This window comes from Oncorhynchus gorbuscha, linkage group LG14, assembly GCF_021184085.1.
Source record: "Oncorhynchus gorbuscha isolate QuinsamMale2020 ecotype Even-year linkage group LG14, OgorEven_v1.0, whole genome shotgun sequence".
Taxonomy (NCBI): Eukaryota; Metazoa; Chordata; class Actinopteri; order Salmoniformes; family Salmonidae; genus Oncorhynchus; species Oncorhynchus gorbuscha.
In genome coordinates this window covers 76874134-76884133 of record NC_060186.1, presented here as the reverse complement: position 1 = coordinate 76884133, position 10000 = coordinate 76874134, and the positions used below count along the sequence as shown (strand labels likewise).

At 44.1% G+C, this 10000-nt stretch overlaps 1 protein-coding gene across 2 annotated transcripts in view; it reads right to left on the bottom strand.

Moving 5' to 3' along the window:
- ino80 (INO80 complex ATPase subunit) overlaps window positions 1–10000 on the bottom strand; it is a 107049-nt gene that overhangs the window by 79356 nt on the left and 17693 nt on the right. For both annotated transcript variants that reach the window (XM_046299006.1, XM_046299008.1), the window contains exons 13-16: window positions 7319–7531; window positions 6461–6541; window positions 4844–4939; window positions 3498–3700 (exon numbers count right to left, since the gene is read on the bottom strand). In XM_046299006.1, coding sequence (XP_046154962.1) covers window positions 3498–3700; window positions 4844–4939; window positions 6461–6541; window positions 7319–7531 — 593 coding nt within the window. The remainder of the gene's footprint in view (window positions 1–3497; window positions 3701–4843; window positions 4940–6460; window positions 6542–7318; window positions 7532–10000) is intronic.

Sequence of the window (10000 nt, the reverse complement as noted above, 5' to 3'; positions counted from 1 at the left end):
CCCAAAGCCATAAACACTACTAGTTAACCAATAGCTACCCAGAGCATCTGCATAGTTTGTATGCTGCTGCCTAGTCAATTTACCCCTTCATATAAGTACTCATCTACCTCGTACCCCTGCACATTGACTCGGCACTGGTACCCCTGCACATTGCCTCAGTACTGGTACCCCGTGTATATAGCCAAGTTATCATTGGCTCATTACTGGTACCCTGTGTATATAGCCAAGTTATCATTGACTCAGTACTGGTACCCCGTGTATATAGCCAAGTTATCATTGACTCAGTACTGGTACCCTGTGTATATAGCCAAGTTATCATTGGCTCAGTACTGGTACCCCGTGTATATAGCCAAGTTATCATTGACTCAGTACTGGTACCCCGTGTATATAGCCTAGTTATCATTGACTCATTACTGGTACCCTGTGTATATAGCCTAGTTATCATTGACTCAGTACTGGTACCCTGTGTATATAGCCTAGTTATCATTACTCATGGACTCAGTATTGGTACCCTGTGTATATAGCCTAGTTATCATTACTCATGGACTCAGTATTGGTACCCCGTGTATATAGCCTAGTTATCATTACTCATTAACTCAGTACTGGTACCCCGTGTATATAGCCTAGTTATCATTACTCATGGACTCAGTATTGGTACCCTGTGTATATAGCCTAGTTATCATTACTCATTAACTCAGTACTGGTACCCCGTGTATATAGCCTAGTTATCATTACTCATGGACTCAGTATTGGTACCCCGTGTATATAGCCTAGTTATCATTACTCATTGACTCGGTACTGGTACCCTGTGTATATAGCCAAGTTATCATTGACTCGGTACTGGTACCCTATCGTGTATATAGCCTAGCTATCATTGACTCAGTACTGGTACCCCGTGTATATAGCCTAGTTATCATTACTCATGGACTCAGTATTGGTACCCCGTGTATATAGCCTAGTTATCATTACTCATTGACTCGGTACTGGTACCCTGTGTATATAGCCAAGTTATCATTGACTCGGTACTGGTACCCTATCGTGTATATAGCCTAGCTATCATTGACTCAGTACTGGTACCCCGTGTATATAGCCTAGCTATCATTGACTCGGTACTGGTACCCCGTGTATATAGCCTAGCTATCATTGACTCGGTACTGGTACCCCGTGTATATAGCCTAGCTATCATTGACTCGGTACTGGTACCCCGTGTATATAGCCTAGTTATCATTGACTCGGTACTGGTACCCTATCGTGTATATAGCCTAGCTATCATTGACTCAGTACTGGTACCCCGTGTATATAGCCTAGCTATCATTGACTCGGTACTGGTACCCCGTGTATATAGCCTAGCTATCATTGACTCGGTACTGGTACCCGTGTATATAGCCTAGCTATCATTGACTCAGTACTGGTACCCCGTGTATATAGCCTAGCTATCATTGACTCAGTACTGGTACCCCGTGTATATAGCCTAGCTATCATTGACTCAGTACTGGTACCCCGTGTATATAGCCTAGCTATCATTGACTCGGTACTGGTACCCCGTGTATATAGCCTAGCTATCATTGACTCGGTACTGGTACCCCGTGTATATAGCCTAGTTATCATTGACTCAGTACTGGTACCCTATCGTGTATATAGCCTAGCTATCATTGACTCAGTACTGGTACCCCGTGTATATAGCCTAGCTATCATTGACTCAGTACTGGTACCCCGTGTATATAGCCTAGCTATCATTGACTCAGTACTGGTACCCCGTGTATATAGCCTAGTTATCATTGACTCGGTACTGGTACCCCGTGTATATAGCCTAGCTATCATTGACTCAGTACTGGTACCCCGTGTATATAGCCTAGCTATCATTGACTCGGTACTGGTACCCCGTGTATATAGCCTAGCTATCATTGACTCAGTACTGGTACCCCGTGTATATAGCCTAGCTATCATTGACTCGGTACTGGTACCCCGTGTATATAGCCTAGCTATCATTGACTCGTACTGGTACCCCGTGTATATAGCCTAGCTATCATTGACTCGGTACTGGTACCCCGTGTATATAGCCTAGTTATCATTGACTCGGTACTGGTACCCCGTGTATATAGCCTAGTTATCATTGACTCGGTACTGGTACCCCGTGTATATAGCCTAGCTATCATTGACTCAGTACTGGTACCCCGTGTATATAGCCTAGTTATCATTGACTCGGTACTGGTACCCCGTGTATATAGCCTAGCTATCATTGACTCAGTACTGGTACCCCGTGTATATAGCCTAGTTATCATTGACTCAGTACTGGTACCCGTGTATATAGCCTAGCTATCATTGACTCGTACTGGTACCCCATGTATATAGCCTAGCTATCATTGACTCGGTACTGGTACCCCGTGTATATAGCCTAGTTATCATTGACTCGGTACTGGTACCCCGTGTATATAGCCTAGTTATCATTGACTCAGTACTGGTACCCCGTGTATATAGCCTAGCTATCATTGACTCAGTACTGGTACCCCGTGTATATAGCCTAGCTATCATTGACTCAGTACTGGTACCCCGTGTATATAGCCTAGTTATCATTGACTCAGTACTGGTACCCCGTGTATATAGCCTAGCTATCATTGACTCAGTACTGGTACCCCGTGTATATAGCCTAGCTATCATTGACTCAGTACTGGTACCCCGTGTATATAGCCTATCATTGACTCAGTACTGGTACCCCGTGTATATAGCCTAGTTATCATTGACTCAGTACTGGTACCCCGTGTATATAGCCTAGCTATCATTGACTCAGTACTGGTACCCCGTGTATATAGCCTAGCTATCATTGACTCAGTACTGGTACCCCGTGTATATAGCCTAGTTATCATTGACTCAGTACTGGTACCCCGTGTATATAGCCTAGTTATCATTGACTCAGTACTGGTACCCCGTGTATATAGCCTAGTTATCATTGACTCGGTACTGGTACCCCGTGTATATAGCCTAGTTATCATTGACTCGGTACTGGTACCCCGTGTATATAGCCTAGTTATCATTGACTCAGTACTGGTACCCCGTGTATATAGCCTAGTTATCATTGACTCAGTACTGGTACCCCGTGTATATAGCCTAGTTATCATTGACTCAGTACTGGTACCCCGTGTATATAGCCTAGCTATCATTGACTCAGTACTGGTACCCCGTGTATATAGCCTAGCTATCATTGACTCAGTACTGGTACCCCGTGTATATAGCCTAGCTATCATTGACTCAGTACTGGTACCCCGTGTATATAGCCTAGCTATCATTGACTCAGTACTGGTACCCCGTGTATATAGCCAAGTTAATGTTACTCATTGTATATTTATTCCTTGTGTTATTATTTCTCTCATCGTTTCTCTCTGCATTATTGGAAAGGGCCCGTAAGTCACCTCTTCACCTGTTGTTTACCAAGCACTCGATAAAACAATTGTCCAGGGACTGGCGAGTTGATGATTCCTGGTCTAGGGGTCAGGGTTTACCTGGTGCTGCTCTTTAGGGCCTGGGCTTCATCTAGAACCATGTACTGCCACTTGACCCTCTGGAAGTACTTGACATCCTGAACTACCAGCTGGTAACTGGTGATCACCACGTGGAACGGAGCATTCTGGGTGTACAGGGTTTTCTGGCTCCAGAACTTCCGGATCACTTTGCGGTCGTGAGGGTTCCCCCAGTACGGCAGAACCTGAGGGACAAACGGCACAAAGGGTTAATAAATGAATATAATATGTGAATCTGCTCAAGTTTATTTTCTCAAGGGAGGTCTAGTAATCATTGAGTCAGATCTAAAAAAGAGTTTAGATACTTAGTCTGTGTAGAACTTCTAGTTTCTAATATAATAGTTATTTTATCAGAACAGAAAGTTACAATTTTAACCTTCTGACTTATTCCCAGTAGAAAGGAACACTTTAACAGTCACTTTCTTGAAAAAAAGTCATTGTTTTAGTGAGAAAACATTTAAACTCTTGACTCCATGGATTGTTGATACGAGACGTTATGTTAAACTATGTGACGGGACCATAATGAATCTCTCAACACAAATACTGGCTGAGGCTCCATTGTGTGTGTGTGTCGTCCATTGTTGCCGGGTCAGTTTCTCCGCCTGTCTCGTTCCTCGGGAACTGATACTTATCAGATGTTTGTGTTAACACCTCATCACCTCATCACCATGGCGAAACAGTTGATTTACTGTCTTCTGAAAAACGTCCAACAATTATGGTTTTGCAGTAAAAGTCGGTGTATATGGAGGAAGGTGTGTGTGTGTGTGTGTGTGTGTGTGTGTGTGTGTGTGTGTGTGTGGTAAAATACCATGCCTCTGATTCATAGTTAGCATAAGTCATATAATACTATGCTGCCCCCTAAAGGACAATCGGAATAAGGCACCTAAGCAACCACCGGTTCTCACACCTTCAGACTATACAGGCTGTTGTGATGCATTTTCCCCACACAACAACAGAGCATATACAGTCAATACATACAGTCAATTAACACAGAGGCAGAACCAATAGGCTGAAAAGTTTAACGAAAGGAGAGAGCTGGGGAGAACAGCCGATAGAGACAGAACAGCCGATAGAGACAGAACAGCCGATAGAGACAGAACAGCCGATAGAGACAGAACAGCCGATAGAGACAGAACAGCCGATACAGAAAGAACAGCCGATAGAGACAGAACAGCCGATGGACAGAACAGCCGATGGACAGAACAGCCGATGGACAGAACAGCCGATGGACAGAACAGCCGATAGAGACAGAACAGCCGATAGAGACAGAACAGCCGATGGACAGAACAGCCGATGGACAGAACAACAGTAGGATCCCGATGTCTCACCTTGAATTTGGGGACAAAGCGTGTAAACTCCTGGTGCCAGTTATTCAGTGTGGAGGCAGGAGAGATGATGAGGAACGGACCCCAGATGTTGTCACGCTGCAGAAGACAGGACAGAGACACTCAGTCAGTCATCACGACAGGTATGTCTGCTTGTGGACGTGTTTAACTATTCTTGTGGCGACCAGAAGTCCCCAAAACAACAGTAAACTAACAAACATTTGACAAACTGGGGATTTGACATTTTGTTAGTCCCCACAATGTCAAATGCAATTTCTAGGGGTTTAGGGTTAGGAGCTAGGGTTGGGTTTAGGAGCTAGGGTTGGGTTTAGGAGCTAGGGTTGGGTTTAGGAGCTAGGGTTGGGGTTAGGAGCTAGGGTTGGGTTTAGGAGCTAGGGTTGGGTTTAGGAGCTAGGGTTAGGTTTAGGGTTAGGAGCTAGGGTTGAGTTTAGGAGCTAGGGTTAGGTTTAGGAGCTAGGGTTTGGTTTAGGAGCTAGGGTTTGGTTTAGGAGCTAGGGTTTGGTTTAGGGTTAGGAGCTAGGGTTGAGTTTAGGAGCTAGGGTTAGGTTTAGGAGCTAGGGTTTGGTTTAGGAGCTAGGGTTGGGTTTAGGAGCTAGGGTTGGGTTTAGGAGCTAGGGTTGGGTTTAGGAGCTAGGGGTTAGGTTTAGGGGTTAGGTTTAGGGGGTTAGGTTTAGGGGGTAGGAGACTGGTTTAGGAGACAGGGTTAGGAGACAGGGTTAGGTTTAGGGTTAAGAGCTAAGGTTAGTTTAAGAGCTTAGGTTAGGTTTCGTAGCTAGGGTTAGGTTTAGGAGCAAGGGTTAGGTTTCGGGTTAGTAGCTAGGGTTAGGTTTAGGAGCTAGGGTTAGGTTTAGGAGCAAGGTTTTGGTTTTGTGTTAGTAGCTAGGGTTTGGTTTAGGTTTAGTAGCTAGGGTTTGGTTTAGGTTTAGTAGCTAGGGTTTGGTTTAGGTTTAGTAGCTAGGGTTAGGTGTTGGGTTAGGTTTAGGAGCTAGGGTTAGGTTTAGGAGCTAGGGTTTGGTTTAGGTTTAGTAGCTAGGGTTAGGTGTTGGGTTAAGGTTAGGGTGATGGTAAGAGTATGGGTTAGGGAATGGGACTGAATTGTGTGTCCCCCAAACGTTTAGCTGTACAAGACAGTGTGTGTGTGTGTGTGTGTGTGTGTGTGTGTGTGTGTGTGTGTGTGTGTGTGTGTGTGTGTGTGTGTGTGTGTGTGTGTGTGTGTGTGTGTGTGTGTGTGTGTGTGTGTGTGTGTGTGTGTGTGTGTGTGTGTGTGTGTGTGTGTGAGAAAAACAGGAAACACTAAGCTGTGAAACATGTCTTCCTGTGGGACATGGTGTTCTAGAGAGAGGGCTTCAAATCCCCAAAACATAATTCCCATTTCCCCTCCTTGTCACTTAAAACACCTTGGGGTCCATGGATACAGCTGGCCTGTTCCCATTCACATTATTCATCAACAATCGCCCCCCGTAATAAAAAACGACAATAATACAACACATTTTTTTTTACTTTGACAATGAAACTTTACGACTTCTGCAAGCCAAGTACAAAGGTTTGGAAGAGACCAGGTAAACGAAAACACGTATTTGACTCAGGTGTGCTGCTTACCTCAGCCAGGTGACCCAGCAGAGCGATGCTCTGGACAGTCTTCCCCAGGCCCATCTCATCTGCTAGGATACCATTGATACCCTACAGACAGGGAGACAGGATGGGATGTCACGAATGAGAAAAGTGACAGTACTGGAACCGTAACAGGTGTGTGTGACGAGGGGGGGGGGCAGCACAGGCCAACAATCAATGAAAAGCTGATCTTTTGAAGCTTGCGTTTACCTGTTCGTAGAGGTTAGCCAGCCAGTTCATGATCTTTTGAAGCTTGCGTTTACCTGTTCGTAGAGGTTAGCCAGCCAGTTCATGATCTTTTGAAGCTTGCGTTTACCTGTTCGTAGAGGTCAGCCAGCCAGTTCATGATCTTTTGAAGCTTGCGTTTACCTGTTCGTAGAGGTCAGCCAGCCAGTTCATGATCTTTTGAAGCTTGCGTTTACCTGTTCGTAGAGGTTAGCCAGCCAGTTCATGATCTTTTGAAGCTTGCGTTTACCTGTTCGTAGAGGTTAGCCAGCCAGTTCATGATCTTTTGAAGCTTGCGTTTACCTGTTCGTAGAGGTCAGCCAGCCAGTTCATGATCTTTTGAAGCTTGCGTTTACCTGTTCGTAGAGGTTAGCCAGCCAGTTCATGATCTTTTGAAGCTTGCGTTTACCTGTTCGTAGAGGTCAGCCAGCCAGTTCATGATCTTTTGAAGCTTGCGTTTACCTGTTCGTAGAGGTCAGCCAGCCAGTTCATGATCTTTTGAAGCTTGCGTTTACCTGTTCGTAGAGGTCAGCCAGCCAGTTCATGATCTTTTGAAGCTTGCGTTTACCTGTTCGTAGAGGTTAGCCAGCCAGTTCATGATCTTTTGAAGCTTGCGTTTACCTGTTCGTAGAGGTTAGCCAGCCAGTTCATGCCTTTCAGCTGGTATCCCTTTAATTTCCCGTTGAAGATGGTTGGCTGGGGGATGTCCTCTCCGGCCTGGATAGAAGGGTTAGACAGGCTGTAGCTCTCCCCGAACCCTGACCCCGACCCCCCACTGGCCTGGTGCAGGGAGGCACAGCGACTGTCCTTAGCCTCCTCGTCAAAGAGACGTGTCTAAAGGGAGAAGGGGGAAAGTGGACCGTCTTATTTTGAGAACGATGGGAATCGAATCATTGTTCCATGTTGAGTCTACATGTCTCTCTGGGTGTTGGGGGTATTTCTGGAGGTATATCTGGAGGTGAGGGATATCTGGAGGTATATCTGGAGGTATAGTATATCTGGAGGTATGGTATATCTGGAGGTATGGTATATCTGGAGGTAAATCTTGAGGTATGGTATATCTGGAGGTATAGTATATCTGGAGGTATATCTGGAGGTATGGTATATCTGGAGGTATATCTGGAGGTATGGTATATCTGGAGGTATAGTATATCTGGAGGTATGGTATATCTGGAGGTATGGTATATCTGGAGGTAAATCTTGAGGTATGGTATATCTGGAGGTATAGTATATCTGGAGGTATATCTGGAGGTATAGTATATCTGGAGGTATGGTATATCTGGAGGTAAATCTTGAGGTATGGTATATCTGGAGGTATAGTATATCTGGAGGTATAGTATATCTGGAGGTATATCTGGAGGTATGGTATATCTGGAGGTATATCTGGAGGTATAGTATATCTGGAGGTAAATCTGGAGGTATATCTGGAGGTATAGTATATCTGGAGGTATATCTGGAGGTATATCTGGAGGTAAATCTGGAGGTAAATCTGGAGGTAAATCTGGAGGTAAATCTGGAGGTAAATCTGGAGGTAATGTATATCTGGAGGTAAATCTGGAGGTATAGTATATCTGGAGGTAAATCTGGAGGTAATGTATATCTGGAGGTATGGTATTTCTGGAGGTATGGTATATCTGGAGGTATATCTGGAGGTATGGTATATCTGGAGGTATATCTGGAGGTATATCTGGAGGTAAATCTGGAGGTAATGTATATCTGGAGGTATGGTATATCTGGAGGTATATCTGGAGGTATGGTATATCTGGAGGTATATCTGGAGGTATGGTATATCTGGAGGTATATCTGGAGGTATATCTGGAGGTATGGTATATCTGGAGGTATGGTATATCTGGAGGTATTTCTGGAGGTATGGTATATCTGGAGGTATGGTATATCTGGAGGTATAGTATATCTGGAGGTAAATCTGGAGGTATATCTGGAGGTAAATCTGGAGGTAAATCTGGAGGTATGGTATATCTGGAGGTAAATCTGGAGGTATATCTGGAGGTATATCTGGAGGTATGGTATATCTGGAGGTATGGTATATCTGGAGATAAATCTGGAGGTATGGTATATCTGGAGGTATATCTGGAGGTATATCTGGAGGTATATCTGGAGGTATGGTATATCTGGAGGTATGGTATATCTGGAGGTATTTCTGGAGGTATGGTATATCTGGAGGTATGGTATATCTGGAGGTATAGTATATCTGGAGGTAAATCTGGAGGTATATCTGGAGGTAAATCTGGAGGTATATCTGGAGGTAAATCTGGAGGTATATCTGGAGGTATGGTATATCTGGAGGTATTTCTGGAGGTATGGTATATCTGGAGGTATGGTATATCTGGAGGTATGGTATATCTGGAGGTATAGTATATCTGGAGGTATGGTATATCTGGAGGTATTTCTGGAGGTATGGTATATCTGGAGGTATGGTATATCTGGAGGTATAGTAAATCTGGAGGTATATCTGGAGGTAAATCTGGAGGTAAATCTGGAGGTATATCTGGAGGTATAGTATATCTGGAGGTATGGTATATCTGGAGGTATGGTATATCTGGAGGTAAATCTGGAGGTATGGTATATCTGGAGGTAAATCTGGAGGTATGGTATATCTGGAGGTAAATCTGGAGGTATATCTGGAGGTATATCTGGAATTTGTAAGTCGCTCTGGATAAGAGCGTCTGCTAAATGACTTAAATGTAAATGTATATCTGGAGGTAAATCTGGAGGTATGGTATATCTGGAGGTAAATCTGGAGGTATGGTATATCTGGAGGTATTTCTGGAGGTATATCTGGAGGTAAATCTGGAGGTATATCTGGAGGTATGGTATATCTGGAGGTAAATCTGGAGGTATATCTGGAGGTATGGTATATCTGGAGGTATGGTATATCTGGAGGTAAATCTGGAGGTATAGTATATCTGGAGGTAAATCTGGAGGTATATCTGGAGGTATAGTATATCTGGAGGTAAATCTGGAGGTATATCTGGAGGTATAGTATATCTGGAGGTATGGTATATCTGGAGGTATTTCTGGAGGTATGGTATATCTGGAGGTATGGTATATCTGGAGGTATATCTGGAGGTATGGTATATCTGGAGGTATATCTGGAGGTATGGTATATCTGGAGGTATAGTATATCTGGAGGTATATCTGGAGGTATATCTGGAGGTATGGTATATCTGGAGGTATGGTATATCTGGAGGTAAATCTGGAGGTATAGTATATCTGGAGGTATAGTATACCTGGAGGTATATCTGGAGGTATAGTATATCTGGAGGTATATCTGGAGGTATAGTA